At 42.6% G+C, this 19,296-nt stretch overlaps 2 protein-coding genes across 2 annotated transcripts in view; one reads left to right on the top strand and one right to left on the bottom strand.

Annotated features, from left to right (window-relative positions):
* The window catches only part of mgat4b (alpha-1,3-mannosyl-glycoprotein 4-beta-N-acetylglucosaminyltransferase B), an 81,182-nt gene extending 80,666 nt beyond the window's left edge, over positions 1-516 (bottom strand). Inside the window, 1 exon segment of the mRNA XM_062040154.1 lies at positions 333-516. Coding sequence (XP_061896138.1) covers positions 333-429 — 97 coding nt within the window. The 5' untranslated portion in view covers positions 430-516.
* Positions 517-4,329: 3,813 nt separating this feature from the next.
* The window catches only part of LOC133645228 (diacylglycerol kinase theta-like), a 43,710-nt gene continuing 28,743 nt past the window's right edge, over positions 4,330-19,296 (top strand). Inside the window, exons 1-10 of the mRNA XM_062040112.1 lie at positions 4,330-4,722; positions 8,212-8,291; positions 8,351-8,450; positions 8,523-8,608; positions 8,686-8,811; positions 16,450-16,615; positions 16,684-16,752; positions 16,812-16,912; positions 18,831-19,045; positions 19,118-19,199. Of these exons, the coding sequence (XP_061896096.1) occupies positions 4,536-4,722; positions 8,212-8,291; positions 8,351-8,450; positions 8,523-8,608; positions 8,686-8,811; positions 16,450-16,615; positions 16,684-16,752; positions 16,812-16,912; positions 18,831-19,045; positions 19,118-19,199 (1,212 nt within the window). The 5' untranslated portion in view covers positions 4,330-4,535. The remainder of the gene's footprint in view (positions 4,723-8,211; positions 8,292-8,350; positions 8,451-8,522; positions 8,609-8,685; positions 8,812-16,449; positions 16,616-16,683; positions 16,753-16,811; positions 16,913-18,830; positions 19,046-19,117; positions 19,200-19,296) is intronic.

The following is a 19,296-nucleotide window of genomic DNA, read 5'->3' as shown; positions in this document are numbered from 1 at the left end:
CATGAAGCGCCCCTTCGTTGACCTCTGAGATCAAATGTTGGGGGGGGGGATGGCAGGGGATGGCGGGTGTCGCAAAACAAACGCACCCCGCATCTCATTTCCTTCACCCTGCGCCACTCCTCTTCTCACCTGACGCAAACCGAGCGCTCCCTCCCCCCGCCCCGTCTGGCTAGGACCCAGCTGGCACGTGCCGCGTCGTAAAGCGAGCGCTCCCTGCCGAGCTTCCAGCCCGCAGCTGCTTCACATCATCATCATTATCATCATCATCAACAGAAACATCCGAAACCGCATCGCAACGACGCGGGGAAGGGGGGTTAGGTAAGTGCCCTTACCTCTGGAGCTGCTGAAGGCGGTGTACCAGGACAGCGAGACCAGCCCGCACAGTCCGAACAACAGCAGCGTCAAGAAGGAGGCATTTCGGAACCTCATCTCCTCACGACCCGGAGCATGTCCGCACCGAGAGGGAGGAGGAGCGGGAAGAGGACCGAGGGAGGAGGGGAGAGAGACAGGTAGAGAGAGAGATTGTGGAGGGGAGGGGCTGGGGGGCGGGCGGATCGAACCTAATATCGGTAGCATCGACACCGAGCTCAAATTGCTCGCTTGGAAGGTATTTTCTTCTGCTCATAGTCATTATCAATAGATTCGAGAGAAACGAGTATAGAGTGACGTGGATCGGTATCCGTATCGTTACTTGGTATCGAGTCGACACTGAAATGGGCAGTATCACCCACCCGTATGAGGAGGAGCTATAAGGGGGACAAAACAGGTGGAATTACGTCATATGTTAAAAAGGGTGGTTTGGGGTTTTTGACTTAATGTATGACGTCATGGCCGTTCCGTGTGACGTCACGCATCTATTTTTTTTTTTTTTTTTTTTTTTAGCCTTTAGCGCCCCCTCTCGTTTGGATGATTGCCGCGCCAATTCCGATCAGGTGGTCTCAGAGGCGAGTGACGTGTTTTTATATTGCATACTTTCATATAGTAGTTTTTTTATTTTTTATTGTTCGGAAATGACGATGCCGCTAAGTTGTATTGAATTGTCTGTATGAAAGCAATGACAATAAAGAGCTTTACTCATTCAAATGTGTAAGTGTATTTGTTCCTTTAAAAAAAATTATAAATAAATAAAATTAAAGCTGCAAGCAGCGATGGACGGGACCGACTTTGACGGCACATAACATCCAAACCGGAGCAGTAATTAAAACTCGTTCGTCAACTTTTAATCAGAAGGGTTCAATCTCTCTCCTGTGCTAGTTTGAAGCCGACACGACAAACGCACTCAGAGGAGGTAATTTTTGAAAAAAGGTGACCGGTTTTTACAAAACTTTTGTTTTGAAGGGGGAATACTGTACAGTAAGTATGTATGTGTGTGTGTGTGTATGTATATATATATACATATATATATATATATATATATATATATATAAAGTGTGTGTGTGTGTGTGTGTGTGTGTGTATCTGTTTTTTGTTTTTTTTTTAATTTCTGATTATTATTATTAATGTATTATCATTTATTTTTTGTTTATTTAATTGATGTATTTGTAGATATTACTTTGTTGTTCAATCAATCAATCAATCAATCAATGTTTATTTATATAGCCCTAAATCACAAGTGTCTCAAAGGGCTGTACAAGCCACAACGACATCCTCGGTACAGAGCCCACATACGGGCAAGGAAAAACTCACCCAATGGGTCGGTGAATGACTATGAGAAACCTTGGAGAGGACCGCATATGTGGGGTAACCCCCCCCCCCCCCCCCCCCCCCACCCCCCCCCCCCCCCCCCCTCTAGGGGAGACCGAAAGCAATGGATGTCGAGTGGGTCTGACATAACATTGTGAAAGTCCAGTCCACAGTGGATCCAACACATCAGCGGGAGTCCAGTCCACAGCGGGGCCAACAGGAAACCATCCCGAGCGGAGACGGGTCAGCAGCGCAGAGATGTCCCCAACCGATGCACAGGCTAGTGGTCCACCCGGGGTCCCGACTCTGGACAGCCAGCACTTCATCCATGGCCACCGGACCTATGCAACTCCCCCTCGCAAGGGACAGGGGAGAAGAGGAGAGAAGAAAAGAAACGGCAGATCAACTTGTCTAAAAAAGGAGGGTCTATTTAAAGGCTAGATTATACAAATGAGTTTTAAGATGAGACTTAAATGCTTCTACTGAGGTAGCATCTCTAACTGTTACCGGGAGGGCATTCCATAGTATTGGAGACCGAATAGAAAACGCTCTACAGCCCGCAGACTTTTTTTTGGCTCTGGGAATCACTAATAAGCCGGAGTTCTTTGAACGCAGATTTCTTGTCGGGACATATGGTACAATACAATCGGCGAGATAGGCTGGAGCTAAACCGTGTAGTATTTTATACGTAAGTAGTAAAACCTTAAAGTCGCATCTTAAGTGCACAGGAAGCCAGTGCAAGTGAGCCAGTATAGGCGTAATATGATCAAACTTTCTTGTTTTTGTCAAAAGCCTTGCAGCCGCATTTTGTACCAACTGTAATCTTTTAATGCTAGACATAGGGAGACCCGAAAATAATACATTACAGTAATCGAGACGAGACGTAACGAACGCATGAATAATGATCTCAGCGTCGCTAGTGGACAAGATGGAACGAATTTTAGCGATATTACGGAGATGAAAGAAGGCCGTTTTAGTAACACTCTTAATGTGTGACTCAAACGAGAGAGTTGGGTCGAAGATAATACCCAGATTCTTTACCGAGTCGCCTTGTGTAATTGTTTGGTTGTCAAATGTTAAGGTGGTATTATTAAATAGATGTTGGTGTCTAGCAGGACCGATAATCAGCATTTCCGTTTTCTTAGCGTTGAGTTGCAAAAAGTTAGCGGACATCCATTGTTTAATTTCATTGTTGTTGTTTTTTGCTGTTACTTTCTTTTTTTTGGGGGGGGGGGTACATTTAGGGCAGACAACAGATTTAAGATGTATGTGAATATGATGTAATGGATAGGAAGGTCTGATGCTGGATGTCAATAAAAATAAAATGAAACAAAAAAGAAGGGGGAATTGCAAACTTCCTTTTGTTTTTTGCTGGGGGTTGTCAATACATTTCATGTATTGTCTAAGTGAGACCTACATAGAGGTTTTTGTTTCATGTCTCTACGACATTCCTACTGGAAGTTACAGGCAGTTGTGTCTGTGTTATCTTCCTAGGAGCAGTTTTGTCTGTGTTTTCTTCCTAGGGGGCGCTAGAGCGCAATTTTGAGTTTTGGGGTTGGGTTTTTTAATTAGATACATTTTTGCCAGTCTTGATGTTTGTCCAGTTTGGTGAGTTTTGAAACATGTTAAGGGGGTCAAATCATAGCTCCAAGAGGCAAAAGTGACCTGTTTTTCCAAAACTATTGTTTTGAAGGGGGAATTGCAAACTTCCTGTTGATTTTTGCTGAACGATGTCAGTGAATGAAATCTAGGTCTAAGTGAGACCTACATAGAGGTTTTTGTTTCATGTCTCTCCGACATTCCTAGTGGGAGTTACAGGCAGTGTTGTCTGTGTTTTCTTCCTAGGGGGCGCTAGAGCGCAATTTTGAGTTTTTGGGCTAGGTTTTTTTATTAGATCGCAATTTTCGCCAGTCCTGATGTGTGTGTCTAATATGGTGAGTTTTGAAGCATGTTAAGAGGGTCAAATTACAGCTCAAAGAGGCGGCGGTATAATAAAGAATACAACCTTACAATTACAATAGGGTCCTCTGTCCCAAAAATACATTGCGGTCCCTAATAAATAAATAAAAAATCGTAACACTCTTATTAGTGCGGTAAATCATCACTTGAGTGTAATCGTAACTTGTAAATAAACTGACACCCGGAAATAGTTTTAGAGAAGAGGCGGGGTTACACTGACATCTTGTGGTCATGTTTAGGAAGTGCAACTCGACGCCTTGGTCGCCTTACTGAAGGAACAAACTGTAAATATACAATGAAGCTACACTATAAAGTGTCATAATACATGTAATATAGCATTGTAGTAATAAAAGTACATCGTAGAAGTTAACAAAGCGGATTATGTGTTCAGAGAAGACGGAGGAAGGAAACCGGAAGTGAGCGAGAACACGATGAGGCGAACACTCACAATAAACAAGGAAGTAGGATGAAAGAGAAGACGAAGAAGAAGTAGTGCAAGTTAAACAGAACACTTGTTAACTTTTAAAGGTTCTGTTGGTGTTTTGAGGTTCTAGAAGACGCGCTCGTCATTACGCCTCGACGACACTTTCGTCCTGTGTGCCGCGCGCCCCCGCGCCGGCTGGTACGGCTCTCACGCGCGCCCGCGCGTCACGTGACCCCCTGACTTTAAAAAAGGCGGAAGTCATTGATCACGACGCTCGTCACCGCCGACGTGAGCGAGCAAGGTTCCCCCTGTGAGCAGCCTGCTTATGAGCCGGACTGGACCACGCCCCCCTCTAGAAGGCGGGATGACGTCAAGTATTGATCCTAACGGTTCGATACTGGATCAATAAGCGCTTTGGGATTTGCAGCTCCGTATTGTATATTGTAGACGTCGTGCATGCGCGTCAGACATGGCCGACTGCTGTCCGGCAGAGCCGGAAGCCACAGACAGCCGGACTGCGAGCCCGCTGACGGCCAAGAACCGATACCAGAACCCGGCTCTGGGTCACAGCTTCAAGAGGGCGACGCTGACCAAACCAACATATTGTCACCACTGCAGCGACTTCCTGTGGGGACTGCTCGGCTTCCTGTGTGAAGGTACACACGTTTTCTAGCTTGACCCTGTTTGACAACATTGTTGACAGCAGGCGCTTTTGACTTCTGACTGACGTTTATTGTGTATAAATATTGTTTGTCATCGTGTATAAATGTTGTTTGTCATCGTGTATAAATGTTGTTTGTCATCGTGTATAAATGTTGTTTGTCATCGTGTATAAATGTTGTTTGTCATCGTGTATGAATGTTGTTTGTCATCGTGTCTCATTGTGTATAAATGTTGTTTGTCATCGTGTATCAATGTAGTTGGTCATCGTGTATAAATGTTGTTTATCATCGTGTCTCAATGTGTATAAATGTTGTCATTGTGTCTCATTGTGTTTAAATGTTGTTTGTCATCGTGTCTCATTGTGTTTAAATGTTGTTTGTCATCGTGTCTCATTGTGCATAAATGTTGTTTGTCATCGTGTATCAATGTTGTTGGTCATCGTGTATAAATGTTGTTTATCATCGTGTCTCAATGTGTATAAATGTTGTCATTGTGTCTCATTGTGTTTAAATGTTGTTTGTCATCGTGTATCAATGTTGTTGGTCATCGTGTATAAATGTTGTTTATCATCGTGTCTCAATGTGTATAAATGTTGTCATTGTGTCTCATTGTGTTTAAATGTTGTTTGTCATCGTGTCTCATTGTGTTTAAATGTTGTTTGTCATCGTGTCTCATTGTGCATAAATGTTGTTTGTCATCGTGTATCAATGTTGTTGGTCATCGTGTATAAATGTTGTTTATCATCGTGTCTCAATGTGTATAAATGTTGTCATTGTGTCTCATTGTGTTTAAATGTTGTTTGTCATCGTGTCTCATTGTGTTTAAATGTTGTTTGTCATCGTGTCTCATTGTGCATAAATGTTGTTTGTCATTGTGTAAAAATGTTGTTTGTCATCGTGTCTCATTATGTATAAATGTTGTTTGTCATCGTGTCTCATTGTACATAAATGTAGTTTGTCATTGTGTATAAATGTTGTTTGTCATCGTGTATAAATGTTGTTTGTCATCGTGTATAAATGTTGTTTATCATCGTGTCTCAATATGTATAAATATTGTTTGTCATCGTGTCTCATTGTGTATAAATGTTGTTTGTCATCGTGTCTCATTGTGCATAAATGTTGTTTGTCATTGTGTATAAATGTTGTTTGTCATCGTGTATAAATGTTGTTTTTCATCGTTTATAAATGTTGTTTGTCATCGTGTCTCATTGTGCATAAATGTTGTTTGTCATTGTGTATAAATGTTGTTTATCATCGTGTCTCAATGTGTATAAATGTTGTTTGTCATCGTGTCTCATTGTGTTTAAATGTTGTCTGTCATCGTGTCTCATTGTGCATAAATGTTGTTTGTCATTGTGTATAAATGTTGTTTGTCATCGTGTTTCATTGTGTATAAATGTTGTTTGTCATTGTGTTTAAATGTTGTTTATCATCATGTCTCAATGTGTATAAATGTTGTTTGTCATCGTGTCTCATTGTGTTTAAATGTTGTTTGTCATCGTGTCTCATTGTGTTTAAATGTTGTCTGTCATCGTGTCTCATTGTGCATAAATGTTGTTTGTCATTGTGTATAAATGTTGTTTGTCATCGTGTCTCATTGGGTATACATGTTGTTTGTCATCGTGTCTCATTGTGCATAAATGTTGTTTGTCATTGTGTATAAATGTTGTTTGTCATCGTGTCTCATTGTGTATAAATGTTGTTTGTCATCGTGTATAAATGTTGTTTGTCATCGTGTCTCAATGTTGTTTATCATCGTGTCTCAATGTGTATAAATGTTGTTTGTCATCGTGTCTCATTGTGTATAAATGTTGTTCGTCATCGTGTCTCATTGTGCATAAATGTTGTTTGTCATTGTGTATAAATGTTGTTTATCATCGTGTCTCAATGTGTATAAATGTTGTTTGTCATCGTGTCTCATTGTGTTTAAATGTTGTTTGTCATCGTGTCTCATTGTGTTTAAATGTTGTCAGTCATCGTGTCTCATTGTGTTTAAATGTTGTTTGTCATCGTGTCTCATTGTGCATAAATGTTGTTTGTCATTGTGTATAAATGTTGTTTGTCATCGTGTCTCATTGTGTATAAATGTTGTTTGTCATCGTGTCTCATTGTGTATAAATGTTGTTTGTCATCGTGTCTCATTGTGTATAAATGTTGTTTGTCATCGTGTCTCATTGTGTATAAATGTTGTTTGTCATCGTGTCTTATGTGTATAAATGTTGTTTGTCATCGTGTATAAATGTTGTGTCTCATTGTGTATAAAAGTTGTTTGTCATCCTGTCTCATTGTGTATAAATATTGTTTGTCATTGTGTGTCTTTGTGTATAAATGTTGTTTGTCATTGTGTCTCATCGTGTATAAATGTTGTTTGTCATTGTGTCTCATTGTGTATAAAAGTTGTTTGTCATCCTGTCTCATTGTGTATAAATGTTGTTTGTCATTGTGTGTCTTTGTGTATAAATGTTGTTTGTCATCGTGTCTCATCGTGTATAAATGTTGTTTGTCATTGTGTGTCTTTGTGTATAAATGTTGTTTTTGATTATGTCTCGTGTCTTTATTGTGTATAAATGTTGTTTGTCATTGCGTCTCACGTTTGAATTGTGCATAAATGTTGTCATTGCGTCTCACGTCGTTATTGTGTATAAACGTTGTTTGTCATCGTGTCTCAAGTCTCTATTGTGAATAAATGTTGTTTGTCATCGTGTCTCAAGTCTCTATTGTGTATGAATGTTGTTTGTCATCGTGTCTCACGTCTTTATTGTATATAATCGTTGTTTGTCATCGTGTCTCACGTCTCTATTGTGTATAAACGTTGTTTGTCATTGTGTCTAACGGTTGTATTGTGTATAAACGTTGTTTGTCATTGTGTCTAACGGTTGTATTGTGTATAAACGTTGTTTGTCATTGTGTCTAACGGTTGTATTGTGTATAAATGTTGTCATCGCGTCTCACGTCTTTATTGTGTCCACAGGTCCATAAAACGTGTCTTAATTGTGTTTGCATGTCCTTATTTACGTCTGAAAATCCTCACAATGTGTCCTCACTTATGTTTGTTTTATTGTCTTCATCGTGTGTCTTAATGTCCACATAGTGTGTTTTATTCCACAACGTTTTAATTGTGTAACTGCAGTGTGTGTATCCTCACTACACTTGACAGCACAGTCCAACTGGTCCTCACAAAGACATACCACACACACATCTTCTGCCCAGTAACACGCCAGTTGTCCAGTGTGTGTGTGTGTGAGTGTGTGTGAGTGTGTGTGTGTGTGTGTGCGTGTGTTGCTCGAGGGTCGGAAGCCTTTCTCTCGCAGTTCCTCTGGTTGTCATGGCAGCAGAAGATGTGTGTGTGTGATGTATAATAACAGCCAATGTAATTGTGAGAATTTTATTTTGAAATCCTCGTCCCTCTCCCTTAACCGCGAGTGACGTCTTCTAACCAGCGTTGCCATGGTGACACAGTATGTGTGTTGTCGTCTCCCTCAGTGTGCAACTTCATGTGTCACGAGAAATGTCTGAAGACGCTACGCTCGCCGTGCTCCAGCATGGCGCCCTCTGCAGTGCGGGTGAGTGAGGCGCCGTCACGTTGACCACGCGCCCGTTTGTTCACGCTGCCCCCCCGCAGGTCCCCGTGGCGCACTGCTTCGGCCCGGACGCCGGCAAGAGACGCATGTGCTGCGTGTGCAGGAAGCAGACGGAGGGAAACGCGGCGCTGCGTTGCGAAGGTCCGCACGCCGCTACGGGGCGCTAACGACGTCGCAATCGCCGTTGCTAACAACTCTTGCTAACACTTTCAGTGTGCGAGCTCCACGTGCACGCCGACTGCGCCGCCTTCGCCTGCGCCGACTGCCGCCTTTGTCACACGGACGGGAGCCGGGAGCAGGTTGGCGTCCTGTCCGCAACTTGGACTTCCTGTCCGGAAAAACCAAATCAACTCCTCCTGGTGCATTGTGTCTGCAGGGCACGTTTCACCACCACTGGAGGGAGGGCAACCTGGCGTCCAGCGCGAGGTGCGAGGTGTGCCGACGCTCCTGCAGCTCCTCCGACGTCCTGGCGGGAATGAGGTGCGAGTGGTGCAACATCACGGTAAGAAGGCATCGAGGAATATTACGCAGTAAAAAGTCCATTCCTGCTCAAAATAGCCTCTGTGCCGTGTCACTAAGCATGTCATTAGACATGTCAGTCTTGTGTCAGTCACATGTCAGTGAACGTGTAAGATTTTTCAGTCACTAAGCATGTCATTAGACATGCCAGTCTTGTGTCAGTCACATGTCAGTGAACGTGTAAGATGTTTCAGTCACTAAGCATGTCATTAGACATGTCAGTCTTGTGTCAGTCACATGTCAGTGAACGTGTAAGATGTTTCAGTCACTAAGCATGTCATTAGACATGTCAGTCTTGTGTCAGTCACATGTCAGTGAACATGTAAGATGTTTCAGTCACTAAGCATGTCATTAGACATGTCAGTCTTGTGTCAGTCACATGTCAGTGAACATGTAAGATTTTTCAGTCACATGTCACTAAGCATGTCATTAGACATGTCAGTCTTGTGTCGGTCACATGTCAGTGAACATGTAAGATGTTTCAGTCACTAAGCATGTCATTAGACATGTCAGTCTTGTGCCAGTCACATGTCAGTGAACATGACAAAACACGTATTGGTATGTCAGACTTAGCCTTGTCTTGGTTTAACTCTTATCTTACTGACAGGATGCAGTGCGTCTCCCATAACAATGTGACCTCGGACTATGTCAAGGTAACGTGCGGAGTTCCCCAGGGTTCGGTTCTTGGCCCTGCACTCTTTAGTATTTACATGCTGCCGCTGGGTGACATCATACGCAAGTACGGTGTTAGCTTTCACTGTTATGCTGATGACACTCAACTCTACATGCCCCTAAAGCTGACCAACACGCCGGACTGTAGTCAGCTGGAGGCGTGTCTTAATGAAATTAAACAATGGATGTCCGCTAACTTTTTGCAACTCAACCCTAAGAAAACGGAAATGCTGATTATCGGTCCTGCTAGACACCAACATCTATTTAATAATACCACCTTAACATTTGACAACCAAACAATTAAACAAGGAGACTCGGTAAAGAATCTGGGTATTATCTTCGACCCAACTCTCTCGTTTGAGTCACACATTAAGAGTGTTACTAAAACGGCCTTCTTTCATCTCCGTAATATCGCTAAAATTCGTTCCATCTTGTCCACTAGCGACGCTGAGATCATTATTCATGCGTTCGTTACGTCTCGTCTCGATTACTGTAACGTATTATTTTCGGGCCTCCCTATGTCTAGCATTAAAAGATTACAGTTGGTACAAAATGCGGCTGCAAGGCTTTTGACAAAAACAAGAAAGTTTGATCATATTACGCCTATACTGGCTCACTTGCACTGGCTTCCTGTGCACTTAAGATGCGACTTTAAGGTTTTACTACTTACGTATAAAATATTACACGGTTTAGCTCCAGCCTATCTCGCCGATTGTATTGTACCATATGTCCCGACAAGAAATCTGCGTTCAAAGAACTCCGGCTTATTAGTGATTCCCAGAGCCAAAAAAAAGTCTGCGGGCTATAGAGCGTTTTCTATTCGGTCTCCAGTACTCTGGAATGCCCTCCCGGTAACAGTTAGAGATGCTACCTCAGTAGAAGCATTTCAGTCCCATCTTAAAACTCATTTGTATAATCTAGCCTTTAAATAGACCCCCCCTTTTTTAGACCAGTTGATCTGCCGTTTCTTTTCTTCTCTCCTCTTCTCCCCTGTCCCTTGCGAGGGGGAGTTGCATAGGTCCGGTGGCCATGGATGAAGTGCTGGCTGTCCAGAGCCGGGACCCCGGGTGGACCACTAGCCTGTGCATCGGTTGGGGACATCTCTGCGCTGCTGACCCGTCTCCGCTCGGGATGGTTTCCTGTTGGCCCCGCTGTGGACTGGACTCCCGCTGATGTGTTGGATCCACTGTGGACTGGACTTTCACAATGTTATGTCAGACCCACTCGACATCCGTTGCTTTCGGTCTCCCCTAGAGGGGGGGGGTTACCCACATATGCGGTCCTCTCCAAGGTTTCTCATAGTCATTCACCGACGTCCCACTGGGGTGAGTTTTTCCTTGCCCGTATGTGGGCTCTGTACCGAGGATGTCGTTGTGGCTTGTACAGCCCTTTGAGACACTTGTGATTTAGGGCTATATAAATAAACATTGATTGATTGATTGATTGATGAAAGATGTTTCAGTCACATGTCACTAAGCATGTCATTAGACATGTCAGTCTTGTGTCAGTCACATGTCAGTGAACATGTAAGACGTTTCAGTCACATGTCACTAAGCATGTCATTAGACATGTCAGTCTTGGGTCAGTCACATGTCAGTGAACATGTAAGATGTTTCCGTCACTAAGCATGTCAGTCTTGTGTCAGTCACATGTCAGTGAACGTGTAAGATGTTTCAGTCACTAAGCATGTCATTAGACATGTCAGTCTTGTGTCAGTTACATGTCAGTGAACATGTAAGATGTTTTAGTCACTAAGCATATCATTAGACATGTCAGTCACATGTCAGTGAACATGTAAGATCTTTCAGTCACATGTCACTTTAATTTTCCTGAGGGAACTCTCCTGAAGGAATCAATAAAGTACTATCTATCTATCTATCTATCTATCTATCTATCTATCTATCTATCTATCTATCTATCTATCTATCTATCTATCTATCTATCTATTAGACATGTCAGTCTTGTGTCAGTCACATGTCAGTGAACATGAAAGATGTTTCAGTCACATGTCACTAAGCATGTCATTAGACATATCAGTCTTGTGTCAGTCACATGTCAGTGAACGTGTGAAATGTTTCAGTCACATGTCACTAAGCATGTCATTAGACACGTCAGTCTTGTGTCAGTCACATGTCAGTGAACATGTAAGATGTTTCAGTCACTAAGCATGTCATTAGACATGTCAGTCTTGTGTCCCTTACATGTCAGTGAACATGTAAGATGTTTCAGTCACTAAGCCTGTCATTAGACATGTCAGTCTTGAGTCAGTTACATGTCAGTGAACATGTAAGATGTTTCAGTCACTAAGCATGTCATTAGACATGTAAGTCTTGTGTCAGTCACATGTCAGTGAACATGTAAGATGTTTCAGTCACTAAGCATGTCATTAGACATGTCAGTCTTGTGTCAGTCACATGTCAGTGAACATGTAAGATTTTTCAGTCACATGTCACTAAGCATGTCATTAGACATGTCAGTCTTGTGTCGGTCACATGTCAGTGAACATGTAAGATGTTTCAGTCACTAAGCATGTCATTAGACATGTCAGTCTTGTGTCAGTCACATGTCAGTGAACATGTAAGACGTTTCAGTCACATGTCACTAAGCATGTCATTAGACATGTCAGTCTTGGGTCAGTCACATGTCAGTGAACATGTAAGATGTTTCAGTCACTAAGCATGTCAGTCTTGTGTCAGTCACATGTCAGTGAACATGTAAGATGTTTCAGTCACTAAGCATGTCATTAGACATGTCAGTCTTGTGTCAGTTACATGTCAGTGAACATGTAAGATGTTTCAGTCACTAAGCATATCATTAGACATGTCAGTCACATGTCAGTGAACATGTAAGATCTTTCAGTCACATGTCACTTTAGTTTTCCTGAGGGAACTCTCCTGAAGGAATCAATAAAGTACTATCCATCTATCTATCTATCTATCTATCTATCTATCTATCTATCTATCTATCTATCTATCTATCTATCTATCTATCTATCTATCTATCTATCTATCTATCTATCTATCCATTAGACATGTCAGTCACATGTCAGTGAACATGAAAGATGTTTCAGTCACATGTCACTAAGCATGTCATTAGACATATCAGTCTTGTGTCAGTCACATGTCAGTTAACGTGTAAAATGTTTCAGTCACATGTCACTACATGTCATTAGACATGTCAGTCTTGTGTCAGTCACATGTCAGTGAACATGTAAGATGTTTCAGTCACATGTCACTAAGCATGTCATTAGACATGTCAGTTTTGTGTCAGTCACATGTCAGTGAGCATGTTAGATGTTTCAGTCACATGTCACTAAGGATGTCATTAGACATGTCAGTCGTGTGTCAGTCACGTGTCAGTGAACATGAAAGATGTTTCAGTCACATGTCACTAAGCATGTCATTAGACATGTTAGTCTTGTGTCAGTCACATGTTAGTGAACGTGTAAGATGTTTCAGTCACATGTCACTAAGCATGTCATTAGATACGTCAGTCTTTTGCAGTCACATGTCAGTGAACATGTAAGATGTTTCAGTCACTAAGCATGTCATTAGACATGTCAGTCTTGTGTCCGTTACATGTCAGTGAACATGTAAGATGTTTCAGTCACTAAGCCTGTCATTAGACATGTCAGTCTTGTGTCAGTTACATGTCAGTGAACATGTAAGATGTTTCAGTCACTAAGCATGTCATTAGACATGTCAGTTTTGTGTCAGTTACATGTCAGTGAACATGTAAGATGTTTCAGTCACTAAGCATGTCATTAGACATGTCAGTCTTGTGTCAGTTACATGTCAGTGAACATGTAAGATGTTTCAGTCACTAAGCATGTCATTAGACATGTCAGTCTTGTGTCAGTCACATGTCAGTGAACATGTAAGATCTTTCAGTCACATGTCACTTTAATTTTCCTTAGGGAACTCTCCTGAAGGAATCAATAAAGATCTATCTATCTATCTATCTATCTATCTATCTATCTATCTATCTATCTATCTATCTATCTATCTATCTATCTATCTATCTATCTATCTATCTATCTATCTATCTATCTATCTATCTATCTATTAGACATGTCAGTCTTGTGTCAGTCACATGTCAGTGAACATGAAAGATGTTTCAGTCACATGTCACTAAGCATGTCATTAGACATGTTAGTCTTGTGTCAGTCACATGTCAGTGAACATGTAAGATGTTTCAGTCACATGTCACTAAGCATGTCATTAGACATGTCAGTCTTGTCAGTCACATGTCAGTGAACGTGTAAGATGTTTCAGTCACGTCACTAAGCATGTCATTAGACATGTAAGTCTTGTGTCAGTCACATGTCACTAAGCATGTCATTAGACATGTCAGTCTTGTGTCAGTCACATGTCAGTGAACATGTTAGATGTTTCAGTCACATGTCACTAAGCATGTCATTAGACATGTCAGTCTTGTGTCAGTCACATGTCAGTGAACATGTAAGATGTTTCAGTCACATGTCACTAAGGATGTCATTAGACATGTCAGTCTTGTGTCAGTCACGTGTCAGTGAACATGTAAGATGTTTCAGTCACATGTCACTAAGCATGTCATTAGGCATGTCAATCTTGTGTCAGTCACATGTCAGTGATCATGTGGGAATTTTCAGTCACATGTCATTAGACATGTCAGTCTTGTGTCAGTCACATGCCAGTGAACATGTAAGATGCCAGTCACCTTTCAGTGTACTAGCTGTCATTAAACATTTAAGTCATGTGTCAGTCACATGTCATTCTACATGTAAGATGCCAGTCACGTTTTAGTGTATTAGTCACATCACACTAAACATGCCATTAGACATGTCAGTAAACACGTGAGATGCCAGTCACCTTTCAGTGTATTCGCTACATGTCACTAAATAAGTTGTTAGACCTGTCGGTCTTGTGTCAGTCTTGTATTAGTTATGTGTCAGTCACATGCCAGTAAACATGTAAGATGCCAGTCACCTTTCAGTGTATTCGCTACATGTCACTAAATAAGTTGTTAGACATGTCGGTCTTGTGTCAGTCTTGTATTAGTCATGTGTCAGTAAACATGTAAGATGCCAGTCACCTTTCAGTGTATTAGCTACATGTCACTATACATGTCATTAAACAAATATAAGTCATGTGTCAGTCACATGTCAGTGTACATGTATGATGCCAGCCACATTTTAGTGTATTAGTCACATCACACTGAACATGTCATTGGACATGTCAGTCTTGTGTCGGTCACATGTCAATCACGTGTCAGTTATGTATCAGTAAACATCTAAGATGTCACTCACAGGTGCAGCCAGGAAACAGACTAAAACATAGGAAACAAGCTGCTAAACATAAATCACACCCTTGACCCAGGTAATGGATCATGACACTTATGTCACTAAACATGTCCTTAGACATGTTAGTCTTGTGTCAGTCTTGCATTAGTATTGTCACTCACCTGTCATTCAACATGTGAAATGTCAGTCACGTTTCAGTCAGTGTATCAGCCTTATGTCACTAAACATGTTCTTTGACACTAAGTCTTGTGTCAGTCTTGTATTAGTCTTGTGTCAGTCACATGTCACTAAACGTCCTTTAGACGTGTTAGTCTTGTGTCAGTCTTGTATTAGTCATGTGTCAGTCACATGTAAGCTGCCAGTCACGTTTCAGTCAGTGTATTGGTCACATGTCACTAAACATGTCCTTTAGACGTGTTAGTCTTGTGTCAGTCTTGTATCAGTCACATGTCGGTCACACGTCACTAAACATGTCCTTTACACATGTTAATCTTGTGTCAGTCTTGTATCAGTCACGTGTCGGTCACATGTCACTAAACATGTCCTTTAGACGTGTTAGTCTTGTATCAGTCTTGTATTAGTCATGTGTCAGTCACATGTAAGCTGCCAGTCACGTTTCAGTCAGTGTATTGCTCACATGTCACTGAACATGTCCTTTAGACGTTTTAATCTTGTTTCAGTCTTGTTTTAGTCATGTGTCAGTCACATGTAAGCTGCCAGTCACGTTTCAGTCAGTGTATTGGTCACATGTCACAAAACATGTCCTTTAGACGTGATAGTCTTGTGTCAGTCTTGTATCAGTCACGTGTCAGTCACATGTCACTAAATATGTCCTTTAGACGTGTTAGTCTTGTGTCAGTCTTGTATCAGTCACGTGTCGGTCACATGTCACTAAACATGTCCTTTAGACGTGCTAGTCTTGTGTCAGTCACGTGTCGGTCACATGTCACTAAACATGTCCTTTAGACGTGCTAGTCTTGTGTCGGTCACATGTCACTAAACATGTCCTTTAGATGTTTTAATCTTGTGTCAGTCTTGTTTTAGTCTTGTGTCGGTCACATGTCACTAAACATGTCCTTTGGACGTGTTAGTTTTGTGTCAGTCTTGTATCAGTCACGTGTCGGTCACATGTCACTAATCATGTCCTTTAGACATGTTAGTCTTGAGTCAGTCTTGTATCAGTCACGTGTCGGTCACATGTCACTAAACATGTCCTTTAGACGTGTTAATCTTGTGTAAGTCTTGTTTTAGTCACTTGTCGGTCATGTCACTAAACATGTCCTTTAGACGTGTTAGTCTTGTGTCAGTCTTGTATCAGTCATGTGTCAGTCACATGTAAGCTGCCTGTCACGTTTCAGTCAGTGTATTGGTCACATGTCCTTTGGACGTGTCAGTCTTGTATCAGTCACGTGTCGGTCACATGTCACTAAACATGTCCTTTAGACGTGTTAGTCTTGGGTCAGTCTTGTATTAGTCATGTGTCAGTCACATGTAACATGTCACTAAACATGTCCTTTAGACGTGTTAGTCTTGTGTCAGTCTTGTATTAGTCATGTGTCAGTCACATGTAACATGTCCCTAAACATGTCATTAGATGAAAAAAAGTAAATTCCCGCGGCAAATTAGCGTTAGCCGGCCGCATTGACGTGTCCTTGTTTGTCCCGACAGTGTCATACGCCGTGTTACCTCAACGTGGCGCCAGAGTGCACCATGGGACGTCTGCGCCGCATGATGCTGCATCCATCCTGCGTCCGCCTCCACTCCAGGAACTTCAGCAGGATGCACTGCTACCGCATCACAGAGGACGGCGGCGGGGTCGGCGTCCATGACCTTGGTACGCACAAGCAGGCCGACATGAAAGACCGTATTGTGTAATGTCACTTTTAAAATGGCTTCCCGCAGATGACAGCGATGGCGCCGACCCGTCGGCTGTGGCGTCTAAAGACGGTCATCCCGCCACACCCGACCACGGTCAGTTGGACTTCTGTGTGGAAGTCAAATAGTCATTAAAAGTGTGATTTAACGAGCAGGCAAGCAGCTTCTTAAAGTTTTTGATGGCGACGACGCCCTCAGACGGGGTCACTTCCGCCCGGTCTCCATCGTCAAGGCCAACACCAACGAGGAAGTTCTGGTAAGAAAGACCACCGCAAACCTCACGTGTCACCTCACATGGCAGTCGTGTGTTACGCTGTACTCAAACCAGGACATTTGCACCCTCCCGCTCCTGGACCAGTCTTGTGTCAGTCATGTGTCACCTCACATGTCAGTCATGAATCAGTCAGTGTATCAGTCACATGTCACGCAAGATGACTTCAGACTGGACATTAGATCTGTCAGTCTTGTGTCAGTCATATGTCAGTCACATGTCAGTCATGAATCAGTCAGTGTATCAGTCACATGTCAGGCAAGATGACTTCAGACTGGACATTAGATCTGTCAGTCTTGTGTCAGTCATGTGTCAATCACATGTCAGTCATGATTCAGTCAGTCACATGTCACGCAAGATGACTTCAGACTGGACATTAGATCTGTCAGTCTTGTGTCAATCACATGTCACGCAAGATGACTTCAGACTGGACATTAGATCTGTCAGTCTTGTGTCAGTCATGTGCCAATCCCATGTTTGTCATGGGTCAACTTCATGTCAGGCATGTGTCAATCACATGTCAGGCATGAATCAGTCAGTGTATCAGTCACATGTCACGCAAGACGACTTCAGACTGGACATTAGATCTGTCAGTCTTGTGTCAGTCATGTGTCAATCACATGTCAGGCATGAATCAGTCAGTGTATCAGTCACATGTCACGCAAGATGACTTCAGACTGGACATTAGATATGTCAGTCTTGTGTCAATCACATGTCACGCAAGATGACTTCAGACTGGACATTAGATCTGTCAGTCTTGTGTCAATCACATGTCACGCAAGATGACTTCAGACTGGACATTAGATCTGTCAGTCTTGTGTCAGTCATGTGCCAATCCCATGTCTGTCATGGGTCAACCTCATGTCAGGCATGTGTCAATCACATGTCAGGCATGAATCAGTCAGTGTATCAGTCACATGTCACACAAGATGACTTCAGACTGGACATTAGATCTGTCAGTCTTGTGTCAGTCATGTGTCAATCACATGTCAGGCATGAATCAGTCAGTGTATCAGTCACATGTCACGCAAGATGACTTCAGACTGGACATTAGATCTGTCAGTCATGTGCCAATCACATGTCAGTCATGTGTCAATCTCATGTCAGTCACGAATCAGTCAGTGTATCAGTCACATGTCACGCAAGATGACTTCAGACAGGACATTGGATCTGTCAGTCTTGTGTCAGTCATGTGTCAATCACATGTCAGTCATGTGCCAATCACATGTCAGTCATGTGTCAATCACATGTCAGTCAGCGTATCAGTCACATGTCACGCAAGATGACTTCAGACTGGACATTAGATCTGTCAGTCGTGTGTCAGTCATGTGCCAATCACATGTCAGTCATGTGTCAATCTCATGTCAGTCACGAATCAGTCAGTGTATAAGTCACATGTCATGCAAGATGACTTCATACTGGATATTAGATCAGTCAGTCTTGTGTCAGTCATGTGTCAATCACATGTCAGTCATGTGTCAGTGTAAACATGTAAGATGCCAATCAGGTTTAAGTCAGTGTATTAGTCACATTTCACTAAACATGTAATTGGATATGTCAGTCACATGTCAGTCTTGTGTCGGTCACATGTCAGTCATGTGTCAGGGTAAACATGTAAAATGCCAATCAGGTTTAAGTCAGCGTATTAGTCACATTCCACTAAACATGTCATTGGATATGTCAGTCACATGTCAGTCTTGTGTCGGTCACATGTCAGTCATGTGTCAGGGTAAACATGTAAAATGCCAATCAGGTTTAAGTCAGCGTATTAGTCACATTCCACTAAACATGTCATTGGATATGTCAGTCTTGTGTCAGTCACATGTCAGTCTTGTGTCAGTCACATGTCAGTCATGTGTCAGTGTAAACATGTATGGTGTCAAATGACAGTGTTGTCCTGCAGGGGGCAGCACTGAGGGCCTTCTACCTGCCAGATGACTATCAGGACTATCAGCTGCAAGAGGTAGGCGGTCTTCAGCGTCTCCATAACGACGATGTCCTGAACCGGAACAGCGGTCCGGACAACAGAACCTCCCTGAAGGACGGCGGCGACTCCTGGCTGCTCAGGAACAAAGGCCGCGACACCGAGGTCATCAAGGTGTACGGCGGCCGGCCCAGGTCTTGGTCTTCTTGCACCCGCCAACACGCACGCACTCCTCCACAGGAAGTCAACGTCGGCGTGTGTTTCAGGTCCGGAGCCAAGTACGTGACCGTGTCCGTGTCCAAGGACAGCACCGCAGAGTCCGTCCTGGCTGAAGTCCACAAGCAGCTGGTAAGCGTGGAGGCTACAGACAAAAAAAAAATCATGGCTTTTTATACTTGCCGCTATCTTAGAAGTACGCTAACTTTTCCAATATCATTATGCTAAC

The sequence above is a fragment of the Entelurus aequoreus genome, linkage group LG28 (genome assembly GCF_033978785.1).
Source record: "Entelurus aequoreus isolate RoL-2023_Sb linkage group LG28, RoL_Eaeq_v1.1, whole genome shotgun sequence".
Classification (NCBI taxonomy): Eukaryota; Metazoa; Chordata; class Actinopteri; order Syngnathiformes; family Syngnathidae; genus Entelurus; species Entelurus aequoreus.
Note: the sequence above shows the minus strand (reverse complement) of the source record. Positions and strands in the feature narration are given on the sequence as shown.